This window comes from Urocitellus parryii, chromosome 4 (genome assembly GCF_045843805.1).
Source record: "Urocitellus parryii isolate mUroPar1 chromosome 4, mUroPar1.hap1, whole genome shotgun sequence".
Classification (NCBI taxonomy): Eukaryota; Metazoa; Chordata; class Mammalia; order Rodentia; family Sciuridae; genus Urocitellus; species Urocitellus parryii.
The window spans coordinates 129,059,898-129,078,889 of record NC_135534.1 but is presented as its reverse complement, the minus strand read 5'-3'; the positions used below and the strand labels follow the sequence as shown (position 1 = coordinate 129,078,889).

The following is an 18,992-nucleotide window of genomic DNA, read 5'->3' as shown; positions in this document are numbered from 1 at the left end:
GGCTTTCACACCATCATTAAGTGGGATTTTTACCATTTAACAGATATTTAGATCTAAGGTAAACATATCAGAAACAAAAACTCATGCCTCTGCAACAGCTTAAAGGTACTTTAAGATCTTAAAGAATTATAAAAGAAATCATGAAATCTTACTCAAAGTCAAATTAACTAGCCAGAACCAAAAAAGAGCAGAGCCCAAGTCACATCCCTTCCCGGTAAGCTGCAAATTTTAACACACCATAACATAGTGTATATAACATTGGGAAAGCTTGAAAAATTACTAAAAGGAGTAAAGTGACAAAATTTGGGGTGAATCTACTTCAAGAGCTTTTAAAAGACAGAGAGAAGACATCTTTATCTTTCTACAAAAGAGGCAAGACAAACCAAGTGTAAAAGCTAGAGATTTATTGTTATTTTGTGATTAATAAATCATCAAATTAGTTATGACACTGTCCCACACTGTATACTGCCATTCACCAATACAAAAGTCTTTAAACCAGACTGAGGCATAAGGCAGAAAGAGTAAAGACACATGAACATTCTTAACCTCCTGTGGTCATGCCTCCACCCTGACCTCTGTACATGTTTTCCTCCTGGGGAAAGTGTCAGAACAGTGCATGGACTGGTGGGCAACCTGGCCTCTTGACTTTTTAATAGCAAGCAACTTACAGAAATAATGGAATTCATCTTGTATTTCCCTTGATTTTATTGGTCTGAACTCATTTTAGGTTATTTTAACATTTTAATTTCCTGAAACTGTACATGAGAGAAATAACGACCTAAGAGAATACTGAACCAGAGTCAGCCAAATATATTACTGACCCTCTAAAAGTTATGTTTTAATTGGTCCTAAAGGAATGTACCACCCCAACAATTTGAGAGTTAGGCAAAGAGAACTTCTTTGGGGAGGGAAGAAAAAGGCTGTAGAACAGCCAAATGTACTCAACATTGTTAAAACGGCTCTTTTTCACCCCAAATAAGACTTCGTGACTACACTATATGCACAGAAATCCTAACAGAATCTTGATTGCCAGTATTATTTAGTTTAGGCTGGCCCAATTCAGGACAGATTCCGTCTCGCCCCCCCTCCCCCATTCCCTTCTCTGAGTCTCTGAAAAGCACAATATTTAACTATTTCTTAATAGAACTATCCAAACACTTCAGAAACAAGTGGCTAACAAATCATTTTAAATTCATGTATTGCCTGTGCATGAAAAAAAAAACTGATAAACCCAGAAGATTGTTCTATTTTTATATGGCGATTAAAAGTAACTGAAATATCAACACTTTCAGTGAAAGCAACATTTCAATTACAAATTGTAATGCCTGTTAAACTACTATGGGAGAAGCTGTAAAGACCTAGGCAAATGCATCTTGGGGTATACTAAGGTGCTCCTTCAGTTTGCACAAAGATTAAGGTAATTTACAGTCAATCTGTGAATGTTGAGACAATGTTACATTATGCTGTCTGTACAATTAAATGTCCCTAAACAGACAACCAGAATCAGCTTTTCTACCATATTTTTAACAAACCTGACTAACTGGCACTTTTGCTGAGATGTTCATCAAAGATGCTGTAAGATTCTATACAACTAGGAAACACTAAGCTTTAAAAGTATTTCCTTATTTTTACTTTTTTGGTTATAGGTATTCTGCTTAGATAACCTATCACAGTATGTTTCTAGAAATGCAGTCCCAAATGTGCATACAGTATTCAAATAAAGCAAAAATTGTCAGTAGTATAAATCTTACAGCATTTTGTTTGCAAAAATACATGCCAAAGTCACAATAAGCAATACTGTACCACAAATTATAGAGCGCAAATGATTTGCTTCTTTTTAATGCTTTTATTCTACATAAATTACTACCATAGGCTAATGTTTAAAAAGCAAATAAAATGGACAGATGCAGGACAAAATCCGTTCACCCAACTATAAAAGGTGATGTTTTTAAAAAATTACAATAAATGCAGAAGTGTTTGATGCATGCAGTAGCCTTAAATGAAAAAGCATTGATTCCCACTGTTCCAAAAAAGAAAAACACAGAAATACCCACACATCTTACCGCACTCCACCTTAAAATGCATCATATTGGGTTTGTTTATAACAACACAGAATTCCAAGAGTCAAAATGAAATAAAGCAGGTATTTTAAAGATTTAAGAGCCGTTATCAAAAATAAATTACATTTTTTCAAGATACAGAAATGCTGCTATGATGGCTGAGAACCCAGTAACCTTTCAATAGCTGCATTGATATCACCTCCCGTTGCTATAAGTGCTTGCAAGTTTGCTTCACGGTTCAAAAATCCCATTGCACTGAGTTGTTCCAGTTGTTGCTGAAATCTGACTTCTGGATTCTGTAGCTGTTAATAAATAAATAAATAAATAAATAAGCAAGCAAGCTTACTCAAAGGGAAACCAATCCATGTCACACCTAAATAACTTTACATGCTTTAACTGCTTTTTAAAAACATATGCTGATCTACTGCACTTTATAAGCACCTGCCTAGCCAATCATCAAGAACGCAAATAACAATAAGTGCTAGAAGGCTCAGGAGGGAAAAGAAAACACTTATACCACTGTTGGTGGGAATTTGTTATATAAATAATACAACCACTATGATAATGAGTGTGGAGGCTCCTCAAAAAAACTAAAAAAAAAGAACTAACCATATGAGTTCCAGCTATAAAAGGAACTAAAGTCAGCATACTTTAGGGTACCTGCATACCCATGGTTAAAGCAACACAATTCATAATAGCCAAATGAATCAGCCGAATGGATAGGTAAAGAAAATATGGTATATGTGAAGTTTTCTGCAGGAAAATGAATCAACTAGAGACCAAAGTCAAAGAGAAAAGTATCGTATGTTCTCCCTCATATGTGGAAGATAGAGAGGGAAAAAAAGAGATGCCATGAAAGTATGCGACCATTAGAATAAAGGGAAAGAAAGGAGTAGGAGGGGGTAAAATTGATCAAATTGTGTTTTTTATGTACATGCAAATATGCACAATGAAACCCACCATTCTGTATAACTGGGATGCACTAATTTAAAAGATCTCATTATCCAACATATTTAAAATTCGTTAGCACTTTATTTTACTCTAGTTTACACTTAATCTTTTCAAATAGATTGTGCAATTTTCCCTTTAAAAAATTGAAGTCCTACAGGCTAAGAATGTAGTTCAGCGAATAGGTGTAGGTATGCCTAGCAGGCAAAAGGCCCTGGGCTCAATCCCCAGCACCACCCCAAAACAACAAAACAATAAAAAGCAGCAGCATCATAATAAACTTGGGATGGGAAAAACATAAAAGCAAATAGTTTAGAACTAGATTATGTGGCTACTTACTACCTGAATAACTTTATAAGCCAGTATTCTCATGTATAAAAACCTGAAGTTCCAATAAGGCTGAGATTCAATTACTTTACTAGCCAATTCCGAAACTTTTAAGTTCATAAACTATATTCCTAATGCTGACAATTCAGCCACATCAAATCTTTTAGAAATGAACTAAAACAAAAAACATAAATATCCAAACAATCCTAGTCTACCTGGTAATGGAGAGACTGCTCAACTGATATAAAGATTAATTCTGTCCAATAACCAAATCTTTTATTTGTATTAATTCCATGAATACTTATGAGTACCACCATAAGCTAGAAACTATGCAAGGTATCAAGAATACAAACATGATCTGGGTGCAGCGATACATGCCTGTAATCTCAGCAGCATAGAAGGCTGAGGCAAGACAAAGGTTAAATTCAAAGCCAGTCTCAGCAACTTAGCGAGGTCCTAAGGAACTTAACAAGACCCTGTCTCAAAATAAAAAAATAAAAGGCTGCAGATGTTTCTAAGTGGTTAAGCACCGCTGGTTTCAATCACTAGTACCAAAACACACACACACACACACACACACGATAACAACACCCTCCTTTGTTTATCAAGGCTTTGTTTATCAAGGCTAGTTTTAGGTGGATATATTTTATTTTTTATGGGGTGCTGAGGATGGGACTCAGTGCCTCACATGTGCTAGGTGAGCACTCTACCACTTGAGCCACAACCCCAGCTCCTACATCTAACAGATCTTGAGACACTTTTTTCCATGCTGAAGTATGGAGGCAACCTATCAAAATAGATTTGAACTGGCAATCATCTTTGTCTAATGGCGCATTCTTAGTAAAACCAATGTTTACAGATATAACAACATTTCTGAGAGGTAGGGTATTCATGTTCATGTTCATAAGTTACACAGGAGGTGATGTTATGGTATAGGATTGAGACAGGCTTTTTCCAAGTAAAAATAAAGACAACACTACAACTATCCAGGGAGTTCTGAGGATAATTAAGCTTCTATTCCTCCTGACAAAATTTTGTAAAACAAGTAAGGCACTGGATTAAAACATTCTTCCCAAGAATTAACAATGCTTCCTTTAGCAAATGATACAGCACTAAAGTTGACAATTTCTATAATGCTTAATTTTAGATTCAAGATTCTTAAAATTGTGTTCTTCATTAGTCAAAATACTAAAGAGCTACTTTTTTCCTCCTTTTTATTTTTAGAAATTCCTAAATTTCTAATATTAAAGAAGGCAAAACTTGAAGAAAAAGAAACTGTTACCTGAGGATTTACTCCAGCAAGAGCCTGCAGCATTTGTTGAATAAATTGCTGATGTCCAGGTTCAGTGGTTCCTGATGTGGGGCTTGTGTTTTCACTAGGTGTAGTACTAGACCCATTAGTTCCTGAAGAGCCTCCAGTGTTTCCTAAAGCCCCCAGGTTAGGAGTAAACCTAGAGAAAGCACAAATTCATTACAAACCTAAGGACTTATAAAACTAGACTCTAGAACAGGTAGTGAATCACACACTTTTTAACATATTATTAGTTGCCTTCTTTAAAATAAGCATTTATAACTTGAAAATTTTCACTAAAAATAATCTCACTCAAAAATATCAGAAATGACATTAACTGTGAAATTTTGAGAGAAAACAACCATTATGCACTTTCATAATCTTTCCCAAATAAGCCTACCCTGGGATGAGGCCGGGGGCTTCCGTTGCTAATGTCTGTAAACCCTGCTGAATCTGTAACAAGGCCTGCATTGCTCTGGGGTTTGACATTGCTGACAGAGTATCAGGATTCTGCATCTAAGGAACAATGAAAGAAAATCAGTAGTTACAAGGGAATTAACATCAGTGTCGGTGATTTTCACATCTTTCCTCTCCTGTGTTTCTTGAGAAAAATCTAAAACCTTACTCCCAGAATATGATAATACATAATTTCTTTCCCCCAAACAAAACACAAGTCCTCCTCTCTTTGACAGCAAATCTAGTATGCAAATCATTATTTGACTTCCTCCCAAGTTCATCATGAAAGACATTTGTGTAATGGAAGACAATCAGGAATGACTCTGGAAGCCACAACTATTCCCCTTCTCCAACAGAAGAAAAATTTATTATTTCTAAGAGAGGGCCTCCAAATGCACAACATGGTAATATGGTGAAAGCCACTTATTCCTCTTGACCAAGTTGTATCTGTTGCTAATGTAACAATTTACCAATAATTTACACTCTAAAACAATAATTCCAAAACTCAAGTTAATACTTGTGTCCTGAATTCAACTTTTCCACCTCCAGATATTCACCACCTGACCAAAAAACAGGCTTACATCATTACAATAGATCAAGAACACTAACTAACCTCTGCTAAGGAATGACAGGCCTGAGAATCATTTTCATAATAAATAAAGCCCTAGAACTACCAGTTTCAAAACACCAAAACTGACTTTTCAATTATCTTTTTAAATAATAAAATACCATGGCAATCTCAGTACTTTTTTAATAATAAAATCTTCCTTATATGACAACACTTACAATTTTAATTTTTCAAAATTCCAGGTTTGAGGAAATGAGATTTAGCCCTTAGAAAACAGGCTTTCTACTAATTTATAAGAAATTAAACATTACAAAGAATCCAATCTACACAACACAATAGGGTAGCTTTTCCTGTGACTTGAGATTAAAACCATAAAGTATATCATATGACACAGAGCAGCACTTCAAAGTTAGTAAAGTGGAAGGAAATGATTTATGGTATTAACAAAGCATTCAGAATCCTAAATCCTCGAAAGCAAAGGGGAAAAAAAGTAGCTCTTTCCTCAGAATTAACATTAAAGAAACATAAGCAAAAGGTCAGCAGTAAAATAGGGCTCAGGTAGGATCAAGCTGAATTCTCTACGAATTGGCAGGATTATCATATTCTATTCTATATTTTGCTATCAGCCAAAGAAGAGCAAGGAAAATGTTCATCAACAAACTTTTTCAAGCAAATCATTACCGAAGATAGCTAGCATCTTTTCTTACTCACTTGTTGGAGGAAAGTTGGGAGTTGTTGTCTCATTTGCTCTTGAAGCTGAGGATTTCCAGCAAATAGGGGATTATTCAGCATCATCTATGGGGCAAGTGTTCAAACAATTTTAACTGGAAATATCTGAAAAAAGTAATGTACCTATCTTCCCCTAAGTGCCTAAGCTGGCATTTTAAAGAGAGGAAGGTAGAACATAAATAAAAAAGAAGGGAAAATACTGTCCACAACAAGGACCTGGGGGAGAAGGGGACACAGCATCATCTCTCTCATATACATGGTTTGCTTAGAAACCGAGATGCACAAGTGGTTAAGCACAGAGAAAAATCCAGATCTGGAACCGCTATTTCTACCTGTCTACTACAAAACAGTTAATATTATGTCTGGAAAAATAACACCACAAAACAGCAACCAACTTGCCAGAGAAATGGAGCTGCTAGGTGAAAATCAGCCAAAACTAGCACCAACAGTCCTCTGGGAAAACTGTTAAAATGCTTTAAGACCTGAAAGATGTAAATCCATTAGAGAACACCAAGTGGATTTTACCTCACTACCACCAGAGAAAATAAAAGTGGCATTATCTCCTAACCTTCAAAAGAGGTTAAGAATTTTAAGTCAGGGCCAATATTAACATGATGTGGGATACTTGAAACTTAATATTACAATACACTAACAGCAAAAGCAGGAACTAATAAATTAGTATAGTTTTGAAAAAGACAAATTTTACATCATTTTGTATAAAGTGTGACATCAACTAACAATGATTTACTGATAGCCTATTTACCTGTCCAAAATCTAGGGAGGAAATGATCCTTTTTCTCTAGTGTAGCTAACCATATCGAAGAGCAATTACATGTAAATGATAGAAATAAAGAGAATTCCCCTCCCTCTTCTAATTCATCCATTGTTGCAAAATGGATCATTTAATTTCAACACAATAATCAGTGAAGGAATACGACAATGATTTATGGACATAAAGTATTCATTTCAAGGTGATCAATAAGTTCACAGAAAATAAAATAATACCTACTTGAGGTCAACAAACCTGCTTCTTTATTGCTTCAGTCAGATACTTCTTTATTATGAACATATTAATGAGATTACCACATTTACTTTTTGAGATTTATGTCATCTAAACTAATCTAGAAAAAAGCATGCCATTTTAATTCTTTCTCAGAAAATCATTTTTATTTGATTAGGAAATTTCTCCTAATTTACCTGACATTATATCATAGTTAGTACAGTTTTTATACTTATAAGATTGCTTTTTGATTATTTAAAAAATCAAAAGTGAATATAGAAACTACAAATGTTAATCTTCTAATAAACCAGAGTGCATTGTAAACTTTTCTCAATTGTCTATAGTAAAAGGCATCCATTCCTAGCTATTCTTTTCAACATTTACTTTAGAGTAAAACAGTATATCAAAGTACTCAAGTACTTTATAAATACAAAATTATGGTTATAATAGCTAGGAATGTGCTTTTTAAGGTCAAATTCCAAAAACAAGATGCACATCCAGTGTTGTTCATTAGCCATTTGTATGCAAATTTTTTAAAATAAAAATTCTTTAAAAATTGGACTATATTTCCAATTACACAAAATTTTTAATGGCAGAATGTATTATACTGCAAAAACATATACTATATACTCCTATTAATAGAGATCTAGAGTTTAAAATTAAGAGGAAAAAAAGTTTTTTAAAATTAAAATTTAAAAAAAAGTATTTAAAATTCCTAGGATTCTATAAAAGTGTCCCCCCGGCCTGCCCTCACCTTTCTTTTTTGGTACTGGGGATTGAACCCTGAGGTGCTCTATAACTGAGCTACATCCTGTCTTTTTCATTTTTTGAGGCAGGATTTCACTATGTTGCCCAGGCCAGGCATGAACTTGTGATCCTCCAGCCTCAGTCTCCCAAGTTCTGGGATTACAGGCATGCACCACCATATCTGATTACAAAAGCCTTTTTTTTAAAATTTGTCCTTTTTAGATATACATGACAGTAAGAATGTAAAAAAAAGGGGGGGGGGAGATTTTTAATAAACAGCAAACATAAATTACAGATAAGCAAGGCTCATTTCACATTCTTCATGGTTCAGTGTCGCCAAATCTGGCAGTATATCACAATCAGAGGACTCAAGAAGGTTAAAAAAAGGAGGAGGAAAGATGCAATCTAATTCTGTCAAAATTTCTAAGGATGGGAATTGAAGCATCAGCATTTTTTTAAAAGAAGAACTGATCCTGTTCTTCTTTAAGACCTGAAAGATGTAAATCCATTAGAGAACACCAAGATTAGCATCAGCATTTTTTTTTTTTTAAAGAAGAACTGATGATCCAAATGATCCTGAGTAGCTTAGCCAGTGTTGAGATCCACTATTTTTCTTAATTTTAGTCTCTTCAGAAAAACAAACTGGAAAACAAATAATTCAATAGAAGACCTGTGTACCAATTTAGGAGATGTGGGGGACAGTGTTCTCATAAATTCCTCTCTGCTTTTAATAAAAGATTTTAGTTGTTCCACAAGTGCAATGTTTAGCATGGCTATTTCAATCTGGGCAGTCTAATACATAAGTCTTTCAACTGTATTGATACTACTCTTAATAGCTTTTAAAAGGTTCACATTTCAAAGAAGAGTATAACTTTGAGAGGGTAAATCCAAAACATTTTATAGTCATTTCCTAACTCAATATACAAAAAGTAAGCCTGCACATCTTTCTAGTGAATGAATGGCAGACTTTCTAGTCAATGAGGCAGAGATGAAACTGTTTCAATTATATGAAATATTAATTTAGCACACAAAAAAACAAAACTATCCAAAAAGTTGGAGTTTACCTACATTTCTAATGTGTTAAGCTAGCACACACAACACAAATATACCAAAATCAAAGTACTAGATTAAGTTATGTTAGTTAAGTTATTTTTAATACAATTTAAAAACTCACCTGAGCAGCAAGATCTGGATTCTGGCTTAGTGACTGCATCATACTTCTCATGTAGGGAGCAGACAACATGTTTTGCATAAGCTGTGGGTTTTCAGTTATTTGTTGCAATAAGCTCTGCATTCCTGGTGTATTGAACATACTAGCTGAAGGTTTAAAAAAAAAAAGACATTAAGAAAAACTTACATAAACAAAATTAAAGCATTAAAATATACTATACCCTGTGCTTAAATTTTAGCGACTGCAGCTGTACACAGGAGTTCTTCCTTAACAACAGATTCACTTTACACAGATCCAAAATATTAAGTGGAAAATTTCAGAAATAACACACATAAGTTTTAAGCTGAAATCTCATGCTGTCCTGCTCCACCCCTTTTTGTCAAGTACATCCATATGTATCTGTTACCCATCCACTTTGTCACTTAGTAGCTAAACATCGAAGTACTGCAATGCTTGTGTTCAAAGTAACCCTTATTTTTCTCAATAATGATTTCAAAGCACAAGAGTTGTGTTGCTGGAAATTCAGAGATGCCATTAAGTATGTTTCCTTTAAATGAAAAGGTGAAAGCTTATTAAAAGGAGAAAAAAAATATGATGAGGCTACTAAGATTTACAGTAAGAAACAAATCCTGTAAAATTGTAAAGTAAAAAGTAATTCAGGCCAGTTTTGCTGTTGCCCCTCAGAATACAGAAATTTGACTGTAAAAATTATGGTCACAGTTCATGTTAAGTGCTTAGTAGATGGGAAAGGCATTAAATTTGTGTACATATGTTTTGGGGGAAAAAACAGCACATAGGAACTGGTACTCTGTAGTTTTAGGTATCTACTGGAAGTCTTACAATGTATGCCTCTCAGGTAAGTGGGGACTACTATGTACCTACTAAACTAAGAAAGAATTTTAAAACTTTAAAACTAATTTTAAAATTTTAAAACTAAGATTTCCAAAAATACATGACTAACATATACCAGTAAAAGAGGACTTGTGATTTTACAATTCTGGTTGCATTTATAATAAATTCCTTATCTAAGCAGTGCTAGCTTCTAAAGTCAACTTCAGGCAAAAATTAGACATGGTCAAATTACTGTTGAAAACTACCATAAGTTAAAAAGTCTGGATTAAGTTTTCCTCCAGGATTGCACTTAATTAAGAATCCTATTAGGCACTCAATGTGCTCATACATTGAAAAAAGAAGCCTCCATCCCATTTTCTTTGGGAAGTGGCACATTTCACTGAGTGAAACAGCAGGCATATTTAACATTTAAGAGATGTTATTTGAGCCAGTAACTAAAGAGCAGTTATTTCAAGCCAAATTATCTAGATTCAAGTCCAACCTAACTACTATGCAATCTTGGACAGTAATTTCTTCATATTTCTGTTTCCCCTTCTGTAAAATAGAGAAAATACTGTTTATAGGGTGGTTGTGACAAATTAGTTAATGTATAAAATGCTTGTTATAATTATTCTTACTTTTCTTCTCTTTTTGACTGAGAGCTACAGTTGAATTTCTGTGAATTCAATGTGATAACTCTACTATTTAGGCAATTTTTCTTTGAAAACTAATTAATCTGTTTAACTTTTACCCCGCCCCTGACTTTTGAGTGCTCACTATATACACTCAAACTCAAAAGGTATTTGTGGGAGACCAACCTCGCCCCAACTGAGTTAACTCCCCCTTCTGGGTGATGAGGCATCAAGCAGCAGCCATGCTGCTAGACTGCCTGGCCCTTCTAGGGTTCCAGTAACAGTGTCTTCCTGTAGAGGCTGTCTCTCCACAACCCCAGGGACCTAATCACCTCACCTGTCTTTGCAACCCCGCCCCCCTTGACCTTCATTGGACAGGACTTTCCCCAGAATTTAGAGTTCCCCAATAAAAGCCCACTCCAAAGCATGCTCACTAGCTCTTGCTAGCCTCTATTGTAGATCCTCGCTTCCTAGCTTAGGGAGCCTGAGATAGAGGGCAGAGGAGCCATCCCCGGAGCTTGGTTTAAAGGTACATTGTGTGACTGTGTTTTATTTCTAACTCCCTGAGAATTTCCCCTGAGTGATTTAACAGCTTATCACCCAATATTCTAAAACTTATTATGTTAACTCATTAGCTTTGTCATTTTCCGTTATTCCATCTAATGTACTTTTATCAGGTATAATACACTTGACTCTTCCCTTTGACTTTCTAGTTTATATAATATTGTTTATAATAATTTGTTTTTCCTATTTTCTCAAGTTGGAAGCATCAATTTAGTTTTTCCATATCCTAGAATCCAAGAAGTATTCTAAGGTTGGCAAACTACAGCCTGCACAGCAAATTTGGCACACAACCTATTTTTCTATAGCCCATAAGGTAAAAATTGTTTTTACATTTTCAAATGGTTGGGGGAGTGATCTAATGAAGATAAATATTTTGTGACATGTGAAAAGTATCTGAAATTCAAATTTTAGTGTCTGTAAATCCTATTTTATTGGAACAGTCATGCTGACTTGGTTATTATCTATGGGCACACTTTTGTACTACAAAAGCAGAGTTGGAATACTTGCAACAGAGTATAGCACTATCACTGCTTCATATTGCTGCTCAGTGTGCCACAAACAAGAGTCAGTCAGTTATAATTCATGTCATATGAAATTGCTGTAGAATCTTTTTTTTTTATTTTTTACTACCAGGGCATACCAATCATATCAAAAGAAAATAAGCGGGGTGCGGTGGGTAGACTACAAATGAGACGGCAAAACACTGTGTTTATTATGAAATGACATTGAAGGCTACAACATACACAGAGATTGCCACACTAAGCACTAATCACAAGATTCCCTACTCACAAGAAAGCAATGGTGAGGAAAAATATCAAAATTTAAATATCTTATCACAGCTTAATTTCCTCACGAAAATAAGGCTGGAACCAGAGCTAAGTTTCCAAGTGGCTTATTCATTGGCCAATTAAGGAAAGTCATCTACCAACAGTGATTAATTAGCAAACTTAATTAAATTTTAATTGTAGCAGCCAAATAAATCTTAACTTAAGTCTACTAACCTTCTAGGAGAACAGTCTTTTCTCAAAGAGTTAAAGACATTCAGCACAACAACAATATGCAATTTAAAACAACATAAATGATTCCAAGTGATATTCCATGGTTACTGATGAGTCAACAGATGTTACTGATACTACTTAGATCTATTGTACTTGAGAAATAAATGCCAAGTTTGAAGTAATTGAAAATTTGGTTTCATATAAAAAATCTGCATGGAACAACTGAAGTGAGACTATTTTCAAAGCTGAGAAAATATTAGCACTTTGGAACAACCTGAAGTAGATGTATTATATAAGATGGTGATAAAAATACATAAGGGTTGAGTTGGATCAATCTACAAAGCTTATAAAAATAACAAGGTAGTTAACAACTATGGTTATTCATTATTTTATTCATCAGCAGATAATCTGCAAAATATTTTAGTCTGTGATGTTATTGAACTAGATGGAGTATCCATGATGAACACCGTTTACTCTTAACTTAATAGTCAATCCCATAAACTTTTGTTAGAAATAGTTCAATATCCTGACATGCCCAAATACAGTGGCTTCACAGAGATAAAGTTTCATGACTCAGATTAAAATTTTTCTAAATGAGAACCACAACAAAACCAACATCATTAAACATTTAGAAACTTTAAAAATTAGTTTTTTTCTAGAGAGTTGGTAATTTATCATTTGCATGTGAAACTCACACTGCAGTCAAGTCATTCTGACACCTAAAACTGTTTGAATCACAAGGCAAGTCAAACTGGTTTTTTTTTGTGTGTGTGTGTGCTATCAAAAACTGCAACAAGGAGGTGGGGTTGTGGCTCAGAGGTAAAGTGCTTGCCTAGCATGCGTGAGGCGCTGGGTTTGATTCTCAGCACCACATTAAAAAATAAATTAATTAAAAGTATATTACAAAAACTGCAACAAGATCTCCCTTCCCACAAATTTGCAAATTTATTTTTGAGTTCATATTACCAGTAGCACTTTCAGCTCCAACCCAAGTGTAAAGGAACTTTCACATTTTAAAATTCACTGAACTGTGTGATTGAGGAAATACTACTTTAAATTTGAAGTGATTAATCTACAATGCAATGGCATGCTAAAGCCAAACAATCTAGCAAAAATTCTACACATGCCTATCCCAACTGATAAATATGCTATTAAAACCATAATTTTGAAATAAATTCATATTTTAAATGAAATAAAAGTCTCATTACCTGTCAGTATTAACTGGTGAACATTTACAATTTTGGTTTAAAAAAAAAAAAACACTGTGAACCCCAATTAAACAAAATGGTATCCTCTAAAAGTTCATTCCTCTCATTAGGAGATATGTATGAGAAAAACACTGTACTTAATTATTTTTATATTTTTATTTGCACCAATAAAAAAAAATCTGTGGAATTTTGTTCTTCCATGATGTAATAGTCTTAATTTTTGCCTCTTGGCATGCAAAACCTCAAGTATTATCTGAGCCTTTACATGAAGTTTGCTAGTTCTTCACTTTCTACATTATTAAATTTTTATAGGAAAAAGAGTCAAGAATTTTGACTGTTACATGCATATATGTATTCATACATATAATACACATGTCAAAATTTAAAGAGTTGAGTTAGAATCATAATAGTGATCTACATGCTGACACCTGGACAGGCTGGCAGAATAAACTCATTTTTCTTATTTATTTTAATTTGATGTGAGCACCAACATAAAATGTTAGAGCACTAAGTCATTAAATTAAAAACCTCAGTAAAAGTTGCAAAACTGATTTTTTGTATGTCAACACCCTGCTATTAAAAACTCCAACAGCCTACTGGTCAGGATATTTGATTAAATCTTTGTTCTGTCTGTTCTACATAGCATTTAAAGTAAGAACAAAGCATCTCTCTCAAAAGAACTGTTAATAAGAATTAAATAAGTAAGCAGAATACAGGATTATTTCTTTTTCTTGATTTAAAAATGGTTACTGGGCTGGAGTTTCGGCTCAGTGATAGAGCACTTGTCTGGCATGTGTGAGGCACTGGGTTCAATTCTCAACACCACATATAAATAAATAAATAAATGGGTAGATAGGTAGATAAATAAATACATAAAGTCCATCAATAACTAAAAAGAAATTTTAAAAAATAAAAATGGTATTACTTAAAGCCAGGCACAGTGGCTCATGCCTGTAATCCCAGCTATTTGGGAGGCTGAGGCAGGAGGATAGCTAATTTGAGGCCTGGCAACTTAGTGAGACCAGACTCAAAATAAGGGATGAGGATGTAGCTCAGCATCTCTGGTCAATCCCAGGATCAACACACACACACACACACAAACACACAAAGTTGTACTTCAATTTTTATAAAACCTATACTATTATCCAGAAACCTCAGGATATTCACTGGGTTCTATAAAAGAACATATACCAGTGTGATCATCAATTACTCTCCTCATTCTGATTCTTCCCTCAGCAATGAGTTTTTAAAATGTTCCTCACCTAGAATATCATTTTTCCACTTCCTCTGCCAAAACAAAAGTATTTTTTAAAAATATATCTAGGTCTGCTCATATAAGGGAAGTGCTACTATACTTCCATTTCTTCGCCAAGTATACAGTTAAAAGAAGTACCCCCAAAAGCCTATGTCTTAGAGCATTAGTTCCCAGCCTATGGTGCTAGGAGAGGCAGCAAAAACTTTAAAAGGTGAGGCCAGAGGAAAGATCACTGAGGCTGTGCACTTGAAGGGGACATTAGACCCTAGTCCCTACTCTTTCTTCTTTTGCTCTCCATAGCTACCATAAAGTGATCAGCTTCCTTTGTCACTCCTTCCTGCCTTAATGTACTACCTCTCCAAAGAACCAAAAGCAATGGGCCAAGTGATCATGGAGAGAAACCTCTGGAACCATAAACCAAAATAAATCTTCCTTCTTTTAAGTTGATCTATCTCAGGTACACAATACAGTAACACAAAGCTACTAAAGGACTAATCCTGTCACTGTGGCTAATGATCACAGACCAAATTCACGGAAAACACATCTGAATTTTAACTATATGGATGTTTTTTTTGTTTGTTTGTTTTCTTGTAGTTGTAGATGGACAGAATGAATGCCTTTATTGTATTTTTTATTTTTTTTTAGTTGCAGATGGACACAATATCTTTTTATTTAGTTGCAATTGGACACAATACCTTTATTTTATTTATTTAATTTTATGTGATACTGAGGATGGAACCCAGCACCTCTCACGTGCTAGGCGAGCGTTTTACCACTGAGCCACAACCCTAGCCCCTATTTATTTATTTTTCTGTGGTGCTGAGGATTGAACCCAGTGCCTCATGCATACTAAGCAAGTTCTCTGCCACTGAGCCACAGCCCCAGCCCATATGAATAGTTTTTAAAAGGCATCCATTTATTGAGTCTAACCTATAGAAAAGTGGACAAAAGTAAATCCCTTATCCACTCATACATCATAATCTCTAGGACCTTTACACAAACACAGATCTTAAAACCTTCCCACCCCTGAAAAATTATATGCCCCACAAGGTCTGGGGTTAAGACCTGAAAATCTAATTTTTACCAAATATGGGTACAGTACCTGTCAAGACTGCTAAAGATTGATCTAGAAAACAAAACCAGATTAAATCGAAGAAACGTGCTCTAGGAATAACAACACAGATAATTATGTGTTCCCTCTGCACTTCAGTTTATCTACTATTGAGATGATACTACCATCCACTTTTCTCAGCACTCTTATGTACATGTGAAGACACAAAACTGCCTCTGGAAATCTTCAATAGCCCTTTCTACCACAATGCACACAAATGATTGACCATAACATATTTAAAGCTTCCTTTAGAAAACAAAAGTTTGCTGTCATCAATGGGCTTGAACACAGAAATGTATACGGCTTATCAGATGTCAGACTCCAAGGACCTTCCTATAGGCACCAGAAGCACTCACAGAAGAACCAAATCGTGTTCACTGAGAAACAATTGTAAGATATGAACCATTGTTCTACATAAACCAACACCTAAACCCAAGCCTTCAGAAAGAAATGGCCTAAAAAATGGACACACATCTAATAGTTCTGTAGGTTTGGTTTGAGAACAGAGCAAAATTCAAGAAAGCACAATGCAATACATTCACCAAGAACAAGAAGCCCAACAACAGCAATTATGGAAGGATGGAGTCAAGACTAGTTCCTCCCAAACAAAGATGGACATACTACCCAGATCCTCTAATTGTGCCTATCCTGGAGCCCTAGTTTAAATGAATCATGTGACACCCCCTCCAATTCAACATATGCCCCAATTTTAAAGTATCCACAGACCACTCTTTTGGCCACAAAATAGTTCCATTTGGCTGCTGCCAAGATCCTACCATATACTGCTTTTATCCCATCCAGGTTTTTCCAAGTTTCAATTCTAATTCTTTTTGCTCTTCATCTTTTATAAAAAGTTGAGAGAAGCTAGGCAAAATGGTCATACATACTGTAATGATTCCCATGCAAGGGACTACTTTTTGACAAAAAGGAACAAACTAGAGAAACAACATGGATGAATTTCAAAACAAGTATATGAAAGTAAATAAGACACAAGCAGGGGAACCTAATCCACAGTGGCTGTCGATGTGGTGAAAAGAACTAAATAGAAAAAAGGCATAAAAAAAAATTTACTGGAGTGATGGAAATGTTTCATGTCCTAATCACAGTGGCAGGCACCTGGTTATACAAATTCACTGAAATATGTAGAAGCAGACACCTAAAATACACATTTTGCTTGGTACAGTGCACAAGCCTATAATCCCAATGATTCAAGAGCTAGGAGGCTCTTGAAACAGGAGGATTGCAAGTTCAAGACCAGCTTCAGAAATTAAATGAGGCCAAGCAACTTAAGAGTAGTTTATCTTTTATTCCTCCTACTTCTCTGACAATAAACAAAGAGTTGCTTGTTTTTCTACCTTTTATTTTTTGGTCACCTTCTCAGTAATAATCTTATTTGCTCTGCATTACTTGAATGACCTCATAATCAAGTTCCCTTCATTAATTTTTGGTTTCTCCAATACATAATTCAAATAGTAACAAGAGTACTTCCTTCATCATTCCTCTGTTTAAAAATCTTTCCCTGAGTAAGTTCTGGAGATCTACAATATAGCATAATGACTATAATTAATAATAATGTACTATACACTTGGAAACTGCTAATAACTTTATTCTCACCACAGGAAAAAACATAAGTGTATGAAGTGACAGATGCAAATCAGCTTGATTTAATCACTCCACAATATATTCATATATCAAAATATACTGTACTCTGCAAGTGTATACAACTTAAAAATCCTTTCTCTGCCCCCCTAAAACACCCCACAAAATCTGCAACATTGAAAGATACTTCATAGAAGGTATACATCATCCACATACAAATAATACAGCAATACTTATAATCCCATTATAGGTGAAGACAACAATGAAAAAAGCATAAATTGTTACACACATACCTCCTACTCCAGGCACCAAATTTGGCCCAGTAGTACTTTGTCCAGCAGTGCCACTGGTAGTACTACCAGCAGTGCCACTCACAGTGTTTGTAGTGCCACTAGAAGCTGATGAGCTCTGGGAAGCCTGTGGAGCCCATGGATTGGGTAAGGGATCTCTATTTTCTGTACGAGAAGGTTGACTACCTTCACCTGAGGATGTATTGCTCACTAAGGAAGCAAATGGATTACCGCCAAACTGTAATTAAAAAAAAAGACATGAAAATCGGAAATAAGCTTTTAAATGATATAGAAACTATTTTTTAATGAAATCACATTCCCCACATTCCTCAATCACACACATATTTGCTTTAGAAGCTACTTTGAGGCTTAAGCCTTGGAACCAGCGGATCACCTGCTCTTGTGCAGCACTCAGCATAGGTTCCTGAATGTCCGTGTACATGCGCCGCAAAGCATTATATCCCCCAGGAATACTTTCAAGGTTGCTCAAGGCTCGGTCCTGGTTTCTCATCATTTCCTGCATCATTGCTGGATTCCTGGCAAGTTCCAATGTCTAAGGAAAAAAATATGTTTTAAAAAAAGACTGAAATACATAAGAATTATCTTAGCCATTAACTACTGTTAAAGTTTATGGAAAGCCATTGTTTCAGACTAGCCTCTTCCACTATGCCCCAGTACACCAAACCAAACCAGAATGGAGTCACCTGTACTACATGTGCCTTGTAATCAAACTGAACTTGGAAGGTTAGTTTAAAAACAAAATGATAGATTCCAGTTAACCTTAATCAGCATAATAGGAAAGCAACTCTTTACAATGATCAATCTTCAATTTGCTTTTTGTTCCTTGTTTTTACTTTCTTTTTCTGTTTTTGTTTTTTAGTAAAAGGGACTGAACCCAGGGGTTATTAACCGCTAAGCCATATCCCCAACCCTTTTCTGAGACAGGGCCTCAATAAATTGGTGAGATTGGCTTTGAACTTGCGATCCTCCTGCCTCGGCCTCTCAAGCCATTATGATTATAGGTGTGCACGACCACACCTGGCTCCCTATTTCTACTTTTTTCAGCTCTCTTTTTTTTTTAAATCTCCCAGAAGCAAAATTCATTTGCTCTACTCATGAGAAGACTCACTTTATTTTACAGAATGAGGTATAAATCCAGAATCACAAAAGCCAATTTGAGCTTTACACCAAATTTATTATAATTTTT

The 18,992-nt window shown here is 35.0% G+C and overlaps 1 protein-coding gene across 1 annotated transcript in view; it reads right to left on the bottom strand.

The window, feature by feature from the left end:
* Positions 1-387: 387 nt before the first annotated feature.
* Positions 388-18,992, bottom strand: part of Ubqln1 (ubiquilin 1) — a 45,042-nt gene continuing 26,437 nt past the window's right edge. The window contains exons 5-11 of the mRNA XM_026412470.2: positions 18,180-18,338; positions 17,789-18,023; positions 9,301-9,443; positions 6,362-6,445; positions 5,027-5,142; positions 4,618-4,786; positions 388-2,362 (exon numbers count right to left, since the gene is read on the bottom strand). Of these exons, the coding sequence (XP_026268255.1) occupies positions 2,210-2,362; positions 4,618-4,786; positions 5,027-5,142; positions 6,362-6,445; positions 9,301-9,443; positions 17,789-18,023; positions 18,180-18,338 (1,059 nt within the window). The 3' untranslated portion in view covers positions 388-2,209. The remainder of the gene's footprint in view (positions 2,363-4,617; positions 4,787-5,026; positions 5,143-6,361; positions 6,446-9,300; positions 9,444-17,788; positions 18,024-18,179; positions 18,339-18,992) is intronic.